At 41.2% G+C, this 15,619-nt stretch overlaps 3 protein-coding genes across 3 annotated transcripts in view; 2 read left to right on the forward strand and 1 right to left on the reverse strand.

Annotated features, from left to right (window-relative positions):
* Positions 1-15,619, reverse strand: part of LOC306818941 (NLR family CARD domain-containing protein 3-like) — a 109,116-nt gene that overhangs the window by 17,394 nt on the left and 76,103 nt on the right. The window lies entirely within an intron of this gene.
* LOC306818947 (uncharacterized protein) overlaps positions 1-15,619 on the forward strand; it is a 118,398-nt gene that overhangs the window by 11,233 nt on the left and 91,546 nt on the right. The window lies entirely within an intron of this gene.
* LOC306818952 (uncharacterized protein) lies at positions 2,249-7,678 on the forward strand. Its single transcript, XM_079336704.1, has 3 exons — positions 2,249-2,299; positions 2,973-3,211; positions 6,443-7,678. Exons 2-3 carry the CDS (start codon positions 3,040-3,042, stop codon positions 7,471-7,473), a joined length of 1,203 nt encoding a protein of 400 aa, XP_079192830.1. The 5' UTR covers positions 2,249-2,299; positions 2,973-3,039; the 3' UTR covers positions 7,474-7,678.

The raw sequence follows: 15,619 nt of genomic DNA on the forward strand, positions 1-15,619 counted from the left end.
TGTGGTCAGAGTGGCCAATCTGGGGGCGGGGTGACGCCTTGTATTCACCTTTAACAGATGTGTAAATCATGTCTAAGGTGTTACCTTCTTTTGTGGGGAAGTTCATGTGTTGATGGAAGTGGGGTAAAACCGTCTTGAGATTTGCATGGTCAAAATCCTCCTGACAACAGGCATCACTGATGTAAACACAGACCCCACCACCTTTCTTCTTTCCTCCTTTAAAAAGGATTCTGTCCGAACGGTAGCATGTGAATTGTTCAAGCTAAGCGGCGGAGTCCGGGACATCATGAAGAAACTCTTAATTTGAAAACAGTAAACATAGTTATTTGAAATATTTCTGTTGAAATGCAAAGTGTGAATAAAATAATAGGTTCAGGCAATAAAAGGGTAATCTGAATTTCATGAATTCATTGTAAAAGATTCTTAAGAACAAACTGTGCTTTAACAAATCAAATTATAGACAATGTAAATTTGTTTAAAGTAATAAATGCTAATCAAAATCACAGCAATTAATTGACAAAGATTTTAAAAATTCTAATCGGTCTCTCAGATGATGAGTTGTTGATTTGTAATCTAGCTGTACCTTGTACTCTTTGTGTCCTACTTTATAGTAGATTATTCAAAATTCTGTCCCTGCATGTGTGTGATTGCGTGCGTGTGTGTGGTGCACATATGTTCAATATAGGGTTTCAACCAATTTTTGCCAGACTGACGCTTCAATCTCCATGTGACGTTTTGACTGGTAAAGGCTCAGGGATAAGGCCTATTACATCCACAGGTTGGTATCAGATGATGTCATCTCTTGATGGCCAAAAGAATCGATTGTTACCTCTGCAGCTCATTGTTTTAACAAGAGCACTGCTCTAACCATCAACATCTTGTATGATGCCAGGGTACACATCTCAATCGTAGTTGACTGCACACCACTGACCAATGAACCCCTCATGTAAGTCCAGAATTTTGTGCAGACCTAAATTGTGGGATTTGTCAGGAAGCAATGTGCTGGTTGAGGGGCAAGTGCTTTCCCATGGTTGAAACAGCACTGTTTCTGGACTGAAGCATTTACAGGCATTAGGTACTAAGCAGAAACAGCTCAGGATCCTCCAAGACATTTGGCTTGGCTTTTCAGAGATGATCTGAAAAAAATAAAAATCATTTATAGTATGAAATTAATATCAGAAATTATATGTTGGGAGAGAACTGAAAACCATTACCTGATGAATTTTCATATAGCCACAAAATGTCTGCAGCTGAGATGGCACATGCACGTCCATTGCCTCAATGTCCTCTGGCTCAACATAGAATAGCTCTATAGTGGATTTTTGCTGCTGAAGCTCCTTAAACAGCACTCAACATTAGGTACGTCCTTGTTTGTAATGCTTTTTATACTTTACTATTTAAGTGTTTGCTATGTTTGCTTTGTTTCCTTTAACTGTTGTTGCACCAAAACACAAAGACAAATTCCTTGTATGTGTAAATGTACTTGCAATAAAAATAAATGGCAATAAAAAAATTATATTCTGATTAAAAAAAAATACACCCACATTTTAATTTTCTAAATAGAACAAAATAAAATATGAGTGTTGAACTCATTGTGTATTTAGACAAGCACTATATCCAATAAATGTATAATTATTATTAACAAACAAAAGTAAATAAGTAATTAAGTAATTAAATTGTCTGAACTAGTCCAGTTCCTTCTCTAAATGTAACCCAGACTTTATATTTACTTTATATTTACATTTGTCATTATTTCAAACCTCAGCCTTCAGCCTGTCCCTGTATTTGCTTTCATTAGTTGAGATCTAGTTTTTGGCATGAATTATAATAACTGATGATAGTAATCTGTCCTAAATCCATCCACATTTCTATGACAAAGAATTCTTCTTCCCTCCCTTTACTCACCACTCTGAATGGTTTATTTCCTTAATAAATGTTGCACATCCTCCTCCCCCCATTACACCTCACAACAATGTAATTATTCACTCTGAAATCTAAGTGATTTTCACGTTTTTTTATTTTTAAATTCCACATCAGATTGTCTGTGATGTGGTGAACCGAAAGTTTGAACTAAAATTATTCTTTGCAAACAGCTGATTTAATTTCATCTGAAAAAGGCCTTGAAGTGTATGTTCCATATTTCCTATCGCTTTTATTTTGAAACGTCATATCAGATTGTCTTGCTATTTCCTGTTTTCAAGCGAGCGCCCATCGCTAGGATGTAGCGTCTATTTCCGGCTCTTTCACATGTATGTGTGTAGTTTCCGGGGTTGTCTTAGTGTGCACGTGTGTCTTTAAGGTTGTAGGTATCCTTTTGGTAAAGGCGAAATTAAGGCATTGATCAAAAAAGAAATGACAAAGAAATGGCCAGTCAGATGGGACAGGAATAAAAATGGGAGGAAATATTACAATTTACAGAAATCTATAAATACACAAGGAGTAAATAGGAAAAATAGAAGAGAGGAGACAATTTTAACTAAAATGAGATTTGACCATACAGGGTTGAATAACACAATGTTTTTGTTAGGTAAAAGAGAAACAGATGAATGTGAGGAATGTGGAGTCACAGAAAACGTTGAACACGTATTGTTCCATTGCAAAAAATATAGAAGAATGAGGATCAGACTAAATCAAAAGATAAGAGAGGTAGGAAGGAAATGGAGTATTGAGGGATTGCTTGGAACTTCAGGAGAAGGAATCAAGAAAACACAGAAAGCTGTGATACAATTTTTGAAAGATGTAGAGATATATAATCGGATTTAGGTCATTATTTATTTATTGTTATTTTTATTTTATTTTATTTTATTTATTTTTTTATTTTTTTAATTTATTTTTAATTTTATTTTCATTTATTTGATATTAAATAGAGAAATATAAAATCAAGCTACATACTCCGGTACAGTAGGTGGCGGTATACACCTTTAAGATATGTTTGTAACCCGCCATTAAACTAAAAGAAGAAGAAGAAGAAGGTTGTAGGTAGTCAGAGTAACGTTGAGTTGAGTTTTCCTCCCGTCAGTCTTGGATGTTTTGGGTCAGATGTCCGGGTTTCAGGATCTTAAAGAGCTCTTCAGACGGCGGCTGCTCGCTGCGGTTTTCAGAGATACATCAGGACAAACAACAACAACATGTGGATACGAAGAGGAGCTCCACCGACAAAGAAAACTGCTGGGTGTGATTTTAACACCTGAAATCAAACTGCACAGAGCAGGTAGGTTTTCTTCCCACTGCTGGAAACGTGTTTCAGAGAGCAGAGCCTTTAAGCCCTGTATCCACACAGCAGTCTGGTCCGGCTCAGTACAGTTCGGTTCGATTAAACCTGGTCTCGTATGTGTTTCCACAGCCACCCGTAAGCCGGATGCCAATAGCTGTAATAGCATCACATGATAGCAGCTAACCGCTAACTAATATATTCCACAAAGGAGAAAATCACAAACAAACAAAACCAACAATGAAAGACATTCAGCAATGAATCTCCTCTGTCACTGACACGTGACTCTTTATTACTCAGTTAAGCTTTGTTTCAGAGAGGGCTGTGCGCAGCAGAGAAATACAGACTTAAAGTCATTAACAATTCCGTGTCTCGTTTCTTTCCTCAAATCTTTTATCGGGGAAATGTAGAACCTGGGTCTTTGCAGACACACAGTGACCTGGCTGTCTTTCGTCTTTCTCGCTGTCTCCACCCTTTTGACTTTTTAAATGAACCGATCTCTGTCCTCCATCAGAGTGAATGGACACAACATTTTCACCTCAGTCCTGCTTTGTTTGGTTTGGCTAGCAAGGCATGTATGAAGAGGCACTGACAAGTACGGGTCCTTTAATGGGCCAAGTTTGAAATGTGCCTTTCTTACAGTCTATGGTTTCTGGTTAAAATGTGCAGTGAATTTTTTATTCAAGTGTGCTATAATTAATCTTGCGTCAATTTTTTAATAACGTGTTAATTTGTGGTGTAATTGATGCATCTAATTAACTCGTCAAAGTGATAGCTCTATAAATTACTTTTAAATATTATGCATTTGTTTTATTTTAAAATCATAAACATTTCATTTTACAAGAGTTTTAATGTTACAACTCCGTATATTTATGTCCACAACTCTTAAATTGATGGAGCTCATGTCCTAAATCATCAAAATCTTGTAAAATATGTTTTGTTCAAGAGAGGGGGACAGTGCAAGAGAGTTAAAAAAAATACAGTATTGGGTACAAATGAGGTCTGCCAACAATGTGAACACCAGGGTACAACAGTGTGCCTTTTAATATTCATTTTATTAGATTCAGTGTGAAAGGAACTGTGTTACATTGATGAACCTCATGAAATGAAAAATACAGTACAGGGTACAAATACAATGTGTTAATTGATGTGTGTGTTGATCAACACTTTCTGACTGTAACATGTCAGACTGTAGCTTTGTCTCCCCAAACAACTTACGCATGGTCACTAGGTGCACAACAAATTCAAAGTCAATTGGAAGTAGAAGATCACGGGCCTCAACAGTTTTTTTTCACCATGATGTTCTTGAACAATCTGTTGCAGTAGTCGTTTCAGGACAGGTGCAGTGTTCATAATATTGCATAGGGCTGGAAATCGGCATGCCCAACGTGTGTCGCTTAAATGTTGCAGCTCTCTTGTTCTGCCATGTATGTTTTGTGTAGCTGTAAGTTATAGCACTTTCACAATTGTTTTAATGTATGCCTGATTTTCTTGTGCTTGTTTAGCATGTTCTTTGTCAAGGAGATCTGCTAATGTTGCATCAGTTTTAACTGCTCTTTGATTATCCCTCCATGGTATCATTGCACACTTGTGTCGTTTAGACTTTGCATAAACTGAAAACCCTGCATCTCTCGTAGTTGCTGTTTTTTTCCAGTTTCGAAACCCAGGTGGTGAAACAAAAACAGTGTCTGGGGCATTTGGTGTACTGAAATGTCTACATGCAAAGCAACATGTAGAGTCCATTACAGCAGAATACTCGAGCCATGGATGAAGATCATACTAGTTTGGCCTGAAGCTCCGTCTTCTGTCCCCAATCAAAGTGGTGGGGAATATATTTAAGTTGGGCTGCGCTGGTACATCGTTCTTAGACTTGCTGATATATGTAGTAAGATGCACAGTAAACATAGAGCACAACTTAAACACTTGTTTACTTTTGTATACATCTGCATAGAGTTCAAAGAGTAGGCCAAGTATGTGCTTAAAAAAGTAAGGAGAGGTTGCGTGGGTATCGTTTGACTGATGCGGGGGTGGGGGGGTCTGATGGTTATGATGGGGGAAAAAATGGGAACATTAGCAGCAGGAACATGGTGTTCAATGCGAATGAGGTTGATTATGAGTTAATGCAATTCATCACAAGTTACTTTTTATTTTGGTTAATAAAAATTACAAACGTATTTTACATATTACAGTATTTTTTGTCACCTCAGTGGCTTCATTTTTCCAGTTAATTGCGATAGACGTAGTGGTTTATCTTATTTTCCTTTTTAGATTGTAGAAAATGAATGGATTTAAATGTCCAAATCACATCAACAGACTGCTTTAATCCCTTTGAGTTGAGCACACAAATTGGTGAATAAATTACTCATATAGCCTGTGAATTTGCACAGCGACATTGCCATATAGAATTACTTTTTCTTAAGTGAAAACAAACATGAGAAAGATGCACACTGCAAGTCTATGTTTCTCTTCAGTTGATTTTTGTTGTGACTGCTGTGCCCGATGCTCTGTGCATGTTTTTAAGTGTTTTGTGATGTATTGTCTTCGCCTGCATTGCCAGAACAGCACTCTCTCTCTCAGTGTGTTGGGATCTTAATGTTTACAGTCTTTGGCCGAGACCTCAGGGTTTACAAGTTAACCACTGGTTATGGTTCTGTCTGGGTAAGCCAGTCATAGGCAAAGTATGGCACCAAGTACAGCAAGAAACAGGTGAGGCAAGATATTAAAGGGGGGAAACAGAAAAAGGTACTTTTTTGACTCTTACTGTGTGAAATAGGAGGAATGTGAGGACGAGAGATGCTTAATTGAGTGACTCTCACTCAGAAATAGTGTCGTGGTGTCATGCGTGAGACTTGGCAGCTCTGGTTATAGAGTTGCTGCGTCAGACTCGCTGGAAGTTCAGTGTGCTTTGGAAAGGTCCACGCAGATCGCCATTTGTATCACAATGGGAGCTAAAGTTTGTACCAGCGTTTAAGATGCACCACCCCACCTATTGTACTGGATGTGTAGTGCGTTCTGTCTGGAAACTCAAGTCTGACGTCACTTTCCTATGCCCCTACATTTGTTTTTTGAGTTTATTTGAATAACGAGAAAGACCTTTTCCTTTCATTTAAATTATGTCCTACAATTCATCCCTGAAGAGACTTTTCTAAACAATGATGAATTTGTTCAAATTGGTGAATAAATTACTAACATACTTATATATGCTAATGTTTTTTTTACTTTGTCCTGCAGATGTCCAGCAGCTGTTGGTGTGTAAAGAAGAGCTTCCACCTGAGCAGGAGTGGAGCCACATTCTGGACCAGGAGGACACTAAGCCCCAACACATTAAAGAAGAACATGAGGAAATGTGGATCAGTCAGCTTCAAGGACTGGAGGAGGCTGATACCACCAAGTTCCCCTTCACTCCTGTCTCTGTGAAGAGTGAAGATGATGAAGAGAAACCTCAGTCCTCACAGCTTCATCACAGACAAACTGAACAGATGGAAACAGGAGCTGATGGAGAGGACTGTGGAGGAGCAGAACCTGAGAGGGACTCAGATCCAGAGAGACGTTTACAACTAGAGACTGGGGTCAAGACTGAAGACTCTGATAATCCAGAGACTGAGGTCAAGACTGAAGACTCTGATGAACCAGAGACTGAGGTCAAGACTGAAGACTCTGATGCATCTGAGACTGAGGTCCAGACTGAAGACTCTGATGCATCTGAGACTGAGGTCCAGACTGAAGACTCTGATGAACCAGAGACTGATTTCAGTAATGATTGGCATGAGACAAAAGAACATCTGACAGACCTAAACTTTAAAAATAAGAAAATACAGTCTGTCAAGAGACCAGTTATGTGCTTGGAGTGTGGTAAAACTTTTACACATCGAGGAAATCTGAACCAGCACATGTTTATTCACACAGGAGAAAAACCATTCAGCTGCTCCGAGTGTGGTAAAAGTTTTACCCATAGAGGAAATCTGAACAAACACATGTTCATTCACACAGGAGAAAAGCCCTTTAGGTGTTCCGAGTGTGGAAAAATGTTTATTTCTAAGGGACAACTGACCAAACACATGTTAGTTCACAGTGGAGAAAAACTATTCAGCTGCTCAGAGTGTGGTAAAAGTTTTATCCATCGAGGAAATCTGAACCAACACATGTTAGTTCACAGTGCAGAGAAACCCTTCAGCTGCTCCAAGTGTGATAACAGTTTTAGATTTAAGGGAAATCTGACTCGACACATGTTCATTCACACAGGAGAAAAACCCTTCAGATGAAGGAGTAAGTTGGGAGCAGCTATGATGTTTGAATGTAAAGGCTTTATATGAAACAGTTACAGTGTAAGGATCCTTCTTCTCTCCTGATATCTTCTCTTCTCTCTGTCACTCTGTTTCCTTGGAGGCTGCTGTGTTGGGTAGCTCAAGTTCTTCACACAGCTCATGTGTAACCTTGTAATAAATAAACTGATGGAGAGTGAGAGAGTCTACTTGTTATTTTGTGTCTAGAGTATAAAGTCTCTTTGCTAAAAAAAAAAGGGAGTTCAGCAGATCCTGATGCAGAGTGACCACAGTCAGATCAGGCCCAGGTTGAGTTTACTGAAGACCTTTAACCCTCAATAAGAATCCTGCAGTCAGAATACAAAATCAATAAAATGCACAGGATGAAAGAAGAGTGCAGAGGATACTGGGCACAAAACTGCTGCAGTCTTTGAACACAAACTGAATGAACACACCTGGAGATGTCATCTGTCATTCTGGATTTACTCCTCAAATTGTTAGAAGAAACAATTGAAAAGCATTATAACCTTCAGTGTGTAGAACTAAATGGAACATGGAAACAAACCCTTCAAATGTGTGAATATTTGTTCTGGTTTCATTTCTGTCTTTGGCTTCCTTTTTGCTGCTTCACTGTGTTAAAAAGGCCAGCTCCACTTGGACTGTTCTAAACCTCCCTCCAACAGTGGTAGGTTCAAACTCTGTAGTGTCTGGCACTGTTTGAAGGAGAGAGACCGGAGAGTTAAGAGTTAATTTTTTAAGAGTGTCAACGTTAGAGAAAAGGGTGCTACTTAGTTTGATTTTATGTTTTGTGTGTGTCCATTGAATTATAAGTACATATAAAAGAGACAGAGTTAAACTCTGTCTCTACCTGATCTATGTTTCTGCAGCGTCTGGAGAGCCACAGATCTGTGTGTGTGTGCGTCTGCCGGTGTGTGTGCGTGTGTGTCTGCTGAAAGGTGTGTGTGCGTGTGTGTGCGCAAAAGGTGGAGAGAGAGAGAACAGCGCACCCTGAGAGCTCGATCACAGCCTGGAACTCACACACAACTCAGAGCATAGTAAACTTCACTACCAGAGGCCAGTGGCCGGATTTGTATTGGACGGCGTTCACACTAGTCTTTCTGATAATGAGTCTATTACCCGGTTATGACGCGAGAGTTCACAGAGAAACACACGGGACACAGCGGCCCAAATAAAGAAAACAAAAAAGGTTTTACCCTCATAAAACCTAAGACGCAGTGGTCAAATACCAAGCAAATATTATCACCGTTTCACAATAATAACTCAGTTATTAAACACACTCTCTATATCTAACTGCCCAGACCTAGCTAAGCCTCACTTGTAACCGTTTTGTCCACGGTTGATGAAAGGAAGCAAAGAGGTTCTGGAGCGGCCTTTCTGCAGTTGAAAGGTGATGGCGGTGCGTGTCCAGTGGGGTTGAGCAGGGCCGTCGTGTCCTCCGTCGAGCGAGGTGATCTCCGTGGGTGTCCTTTCTTTAAAGGACGGAACGAGACGTAGTCCTTACAGTCTCTCTCAATACCGTTTTACTACGGGAGAATTAAGACGCTCTTCTTAGAGATGCGTTCAAGTGGATGATCTAAACTCGGAAATTAGGACGTCGGTATGCTTCAAGGCCTTTGGATTGCTGCGCGCCAAAACTTTTAAACAAAGAGAAGCGTGTTGTGAAACAGGAAGCAGATGGGGTATCCTCGGACGTCGCCAGACGACGTATGAAAGAGGAAGAACAATGGGGCATGGCCGGCTTTATACCTCCCAGACTTCACACCTATGTGTTAGGTGTGGTAAAGCATTCTGGGAGTCCCTGCAAGGCATGCTGGGATAAAGAGTCTTTTGTCGTAGTTCTCCAAACGTACACAGCCTGAACTTTGCCATCCTGGCTGGCCCCAACACTTTGATATGGCTCCGTTCACTTTGATTATTGCACTTCTGAAGTGCTTGAATAGTCTGAATGAAGGTCTGCTGAAATCCAAAATGTTCTCCTACTCTTTAAAGAAAGTCCCAGTTGAGCCGATCGAAGACTTTTACCGCATCAAGACTCAACAATACTGCCTGGAGTTTATTCTCATCGATATGTTCAATGAAATGAAATGTTGAATATTATGATGATAGTATGGTGATAATAAAACTGAATGAACTGAAGAATACACAGAGTATGTGTCTCTTTCTTTGTTTTTCAAGGACTGAGAACCGTACCCAACCCAAATGTTTGTGTAGCGTTACAGCCCGAGTAGAGACCCAGCTGTGTTAGTTCACTGATTTCACATACACAGGTACATGTGGAAAGGGCGACTCTTTTTGAGACATACATAAATGGCACAGATGTTTGGTCAGAGGTAGGTCAATGATGACTCACGCTCAGTCAATAAACTCATTTTTATTGATTAGATGTAATCAAACGGTGGTCTTCTGTTTCTGATCATATTCGATTTATCCTGTATCAGTTTTGTAAAGTTTTCAATATTGTCATGATCTTGATGTCCTGTCTTGTCTTTAGTTGTCATGTTTTCAAAGTGTTTCCCTGTGTCCAAGTGTTTCTGATTTTTATATTTAGTCTTTGTCTTGTTGTCAGTGTTTCCCTTGTGTGCTTTAATATTTCATAGTCTGGTATTTACGTTAGTCTTTGGTGTTTCCTGTTTTATTTTATATATCTGGTTTTGGTGTTGTCAGTGTTGTGTTTTACTTGTTCTTGTCCTCAGTTTCTGGTCTTGTGCTCTTTGTTCCTTGTTTCCCTCCTGTCTGATGACCTGATGTGTCTCACCTGTGTCTTGTTAACTCCACCCCCTGTTCAGTATATAATGTCTGCCTTCCCCTCATTCTGTGCCAGTTCGTCTTGTATTTTTGTCTCTATGTCGTCTTGTTCCCAGTGTCTGCGTTCCAGCATTTTTCTGTCTTGACTCTTGGAATCTGAACCTGTTAGTGTTTGACTCCCGTGTACCAAACCCTGCGTACAGTTAAAATGGATTTTTGAAACTGCCTTTTACCCTGGAGTCGTGCGTTTGGGTCTCTTCCTCTGATCCGTGACAAATATCATATATAATGTTGTTCATTAGTTTGGTAGCAAATGTTAGCGGCTGATTGATTATACTTTCATCTGGTATGGAGAGGTGTTTTTGAGTCTTAATATATGTCAGTTGTTAATTGATTGATGTAGAGCAGCTGTGATTAATTTTTCTGTGTAGATATCAAAAGGAACTGGTTTTCTGGCTTCATTTTATTAATCTGCTGTTTTAGTGCATAATATATTGAAGTTAGCTTTCTACATGTGTATGATGTATTCAATGTACAGTATGTATCTCTCTATTTGAACTTATTATGAATGAATGTGTAATGTATGATTGTAAACGCAGAGCCGTTGACAGTTTGCTCAGAGGGGAGATGCTTGACTCCACACACGACCTGTTGATTGTACTTTTATCTGTTGAATACAGAATACAAGAACTACAAGCAAGATCTACAAGCAAGAAACACCACAACACACCGCAGAACGTACACATGGGTCACACGTGTCTAGAATGGATCTCCTGGAACATGGACTGATGCTGTGGCAGCGCCAGAAGAACAGCTCCCCAGTCAACCCCTGAAAAGTTCAATTCATGGGAGAGGCTGGGAATGATCCTTGAAGGTAGTTAAAACATTTTTGTTTTGAAAATTTTATTTATCTTTTTTTTTTCCCACAAAGCATGAAACAGAATTTGAGACAAGATCAGTGATGCAAAACAACAGAGAAAAACAAAACAAAAAAAAGACAGGTACAAAAGATACTGCAGACATAGACACTGCTGCATATGATGCAACTCAGCGTTATGATGCACATCATGCAACTTAATAAGAAAGAGAACTAATCAGAATCAGATTTATTTGTCATTGATACAGGTACAAGTACAACAAAATTGCTTTGGTCAAAGAGGACCGATCTGCAGCGATACTTCGCGCTGACCTGGCTTCATCTCGGAACCTTTGGAGAGGGAGGGGGAGGGCGTGTTACAGGTAGGATGCAGGGGGAGGGGGGGCATAAAAAACACTACTTCCATGCTATGCCTGTAGAGGGAGGCACAGATTGAATGCAGGGAAAAAACATTGCCCTTAACACAAACATACAGTAGCAGAGTGTGTAAGGGTGGGAGGGAAGACGGTGTGTGCAGGGAGCGTGGGTCATATGTTTGTGTGTGCGTGTGCCTGGACTCCCCGGGCTCGCTCAGGTCAGAATGTTCTCACTCGCGATAGCCGGCAAAAAACACTGCGTATGCTGCGGAGACAACCTCGGTGTCTCTCAGAGTTAGCTGATAACATTGCGAAAACACAGTCTCACTCAGTGGAGACGTCCTTGGCCTTGGCTCCTCCGGCAGAAACAACAGGTGCATGTGGGGGTGGGGAGGGGGGTTGGAATGGGTAGATCCATCACGTACCCAGCAGCGTTCGTTCCGTCCGGGCAGGTGGACTCCCCCGGTCCAGTTGATCTTGTAGAAAAGATTTTGTCAATTGCGTTGAGAGACCAGCTTATTAATTTCATGTTAGCTAAATTCCGGAGAGACAGAGAGAAGAAACACTCCAGTATCAGACGAGACAGAAGCAATGGGAACACACACAAGGATGAGATAAGATAAGATAAGAAAAGATAAGATTTTTCTTATCTTAAACAGGGCTCATTTCCACGACTTAGAGTTCAACCTTGACAGCCCAAGTTTTTCACTTTGTCAGGTATTTTCCGACTGTGCTCCACCTCCGATCAAAACACTCCCTTTTCATCTGTAATGATGCCATCATCTTTTTCCATGAGATAAACTTGTCTCAATCTTTGCTTCCATTCAGCCACATTCGCTGGTTTAACATTCTTCCATGTTGCTGTTTTATTTTTCTTGGCAACCGATAATAAAATATTTAGAATATATCTTCTGTCAGCAGTGAAAATATCGTCCGGTATAACACCAAGTAGGTTGAACTGAACCTTTCATGGAATTTCACTTTTCATAATTTTCTCCTCTTTAATATTTTTCCAGTGTTTTGAAATAACAGTCCCAGAGTGTGTGCATAAGATCACCTGTTTTACTGCCTTATCTTCAGCAGAGCGATCTGTAACACAACTTCAAATTGATATCGACTTTCCAGTTGAATTGTGTCCACTGCTGACTGTTGATATCTTGATGGGTGTTGTTGAACATTTGATCCCAATATTTGTGTTCTATAATTATATTAGTTTCCAGTTCCCACTTTTCTTTGATATTATCAGTATTCTCTCTACCATCTGACTCAAGTCTTTTATAGAGATGGGAAACATATTTACCTGATGGAAGTGGTTTTTCTGGCATGTTAATAAAATATTGTTCTATTCTGTTTGGATTTTTACTAATTTGTTCTTTTTCTTTAAGATTTATAATGTAGTGGCTCATTTACAAATATCTGTAGAAGTCATGAGAGGGAAGGCCAAATTGTTCCTGAAGTTGGTAAAAAGGATTTTAAGTGAACGTCTTTGAATAATTGATTAGACTTAGACTTAGACTAAACTAAACTTAATTGGTTTATTAATCAGTTCTAATGTTTTTTCACTCCATAATGTCCCGAGACATGATTGCTAGCATAGAGACTGGGCTGTTTGAGGGAGAGGATGGCAGGGGGAAAATGCCTAAATACTTCTTAAATGACTCTAGTTCTTACAAGAATGGTGTCACAATTTCCTTTTGACTGGAAACCTAGAAAACAGCACCAAAGATGATGTTCATGACCTGGAGTTTACATCACTGATCAAGGTGGTATGTTACTATACAAATGATGAATCCTCTGAACGATGCTCTCTGATGGATTGACTTGATGCGGTGCTGCAGATCCTGGCTGTTCCTTTGAATACCATTTATCTGAGTCTGTGGTGAGGACTGAACGTGTCACATCCACTGTTATCTGAGCCAGTCGACTTTGATATCTTCTTCTGACACAGTTAGTGGCCACTCCTGTGGGCGGCAGAATCTGTCCTGGAGGAAGCCAATCATATGGTTTCTCCAGACTCAGCGCTGTTAAGGAGTGAGCGTGTGAATTCCCCTGTTGTCTGAGCCAGTCGAGTGTGATTTCTTCTACTGGCCCAGTTAGTAGCAACTTACTGGGCGGCAGTTATGTCTGGGAGGATGCCAATAGTATGGCTTCTTCAGACTGATGGCTGTTGGGGAGGGAGTGTGTGAACTCCCCTGTTGTCTGACCCAGTCAACTCTGATATCTTCTCCTTGCACAGTTCATGGCCACTCCCCCGGGTGGCAGTATCTGTCTGGGAGGACGCCAATAGTATGGTGTCTCCAGAGCGTGTGAACTCCACTGTTGTCTGAGCCAATCGAGTTTGATATCTTCTATTGGAACAGATAGTGGCCATTCTGCTGTGGGAGTGTCTGTCTGGGAGGCAACAGTAGCATGGTTTCTACAGAGTGTGTGAACTCCACTGTTGTCTAAGCCAATCGAGTTTGATATCTTCTACAGAAACAGATAGTGGCCACTCCTGTCGGGGGCAGAATCTGTCCTGGAGGAAGCCAATCGTATGGTTTCTCCAGACTCAGTGCTGTTAAGGAGTGAGCGTGTGAACTCCACTGTTGTCCGAGCCAGTCGACACTGATATCTTCTACTGGCAGAGTTAAAGGCCACTCCCCCGGGTGGCAGTGTCTGTCTTGGAGGACGCCAATAGTATGGTTTCTGCAGACTAATTGCTGTTCAGCAGTGAGCGTGTGAACTCCACTGTTGTCTGAGCCAATCGAGTTTGATATCATCTACTGACACAGTTAGTGGCAACTCCCTGGGCGGCAGTTATGTCTGGGAGGACGCCAGTAGTATGGTTTCTTCAGACTGATTGCTCTAAAGGACGGAGCGTGTGAACTCCACTGTTGTCTGAGCCAGTCCAGTTTGATATCTTCGACTGGAACAGATAGTGGCCACTCCTGTGGGCGGCAGAATCTGTCCTGGAGGAAGCCAATGATATGGTTTCTCCAGAATAAGTGCTGTTAAGGAGGGAGCGTGTGAACTCCACTGTTGTCTGAGCCAATGGAGTTTGATATCTTCTACAGAAACAGATATTGGCCACTCCTGTGGGCGGCAGAATCTGTCCTGGAGAAAGCCAATCGTATGGTTTCTCCAGACTCTGTGCTGTAAAGGAGGGCGCGTGTGAACTCTACTGTTGTCTGAGCCAGTCGAGTTTGATATCTTCTACAGACAGTTAGTGGCAACTCCCCGGGCGTCAGCTATGTGTGGGAGGACGCCAATAGTATGATTTCTCAAGACTCATTGCTGTTAAGGAGGGAGCGTGTGAACTCCACTGTTGTCTGAGCCATTCAAGTTTGATATCTTCTCCTTGCACAGTTCATGGCCACTCCCCTGTGTGGCAGTATCTGTCTGGGAGGACGCCAATAGTATGGTTTCTCCAGAGCGTGTGAACTCCACTGTTGTCTGAGCCAATCGAGTTTGATATCTTCTATTGGAACAGATAGTGGCCATTCTGCTGTGGGAGTGTCTGTCTGGGAGGCAACAGTAGCATGGTTTCTACAGAGTGTGTGAACTCCACTGTTGTCTAAGCCAATCGAGTTTGATATCTTCTACAGAAACAGATAGTGGCCACTCCTGTCGGGGGCAGAATCTGTCCTGGAGGAAGCCAATCGTATGGTTTCTCCAGACTCAGTGCTGTTAAGGAGTGAGCGTGTGAACTCCACTGTTGTCCTAGCCAGTCGACACTGATATCTTCTACTGGCAGAGTTAAAGGCCACTCCCCCGGGTGGCAGTGTCTGTCTTGGAGGACGCCAATAGTATGGTTTCTGCAGACTAATTGCTGTTCAGCAGTGAGCGTGTGAACTCCACTGTTGTCTGAGCCAATCGAGTTTGATATCATCTACTGACACAGTTAGTGGCAACTCCCTGGGCGGCAGTTATGTCTGGGAGGACGCCAGTAGTATGGTTTCTTCAGACTGATTGCTCTAAAGGACGGAGCGTGTGAACTCCACTGTTTTCTGAGCCAGTCCAGTTTGATATCTTCGACTGGAACAGATAGTGGCCACTCCTGTGGGCAGCAGAATCTGTCCTGGAGGAAGCCAATGATATGGTTTCTCCAGAATAAGTGCTGTTAAGGAGGGAGCGTGTGAACTCCATTGTTGTCTGAGCCAATGGAGTT

The sequence above is a fragment of the Symphodus melops genome (genome assembly GCF_947650265.1).
Source record: "Symphodus melops genome assembly, chromosome: 23".
Taxonomy (NCBI): Eukaryota; Metazoa; Chordata; class Actinopteri; order Labriformes; family Labridae; genus Symphodus; species Symphodus melops.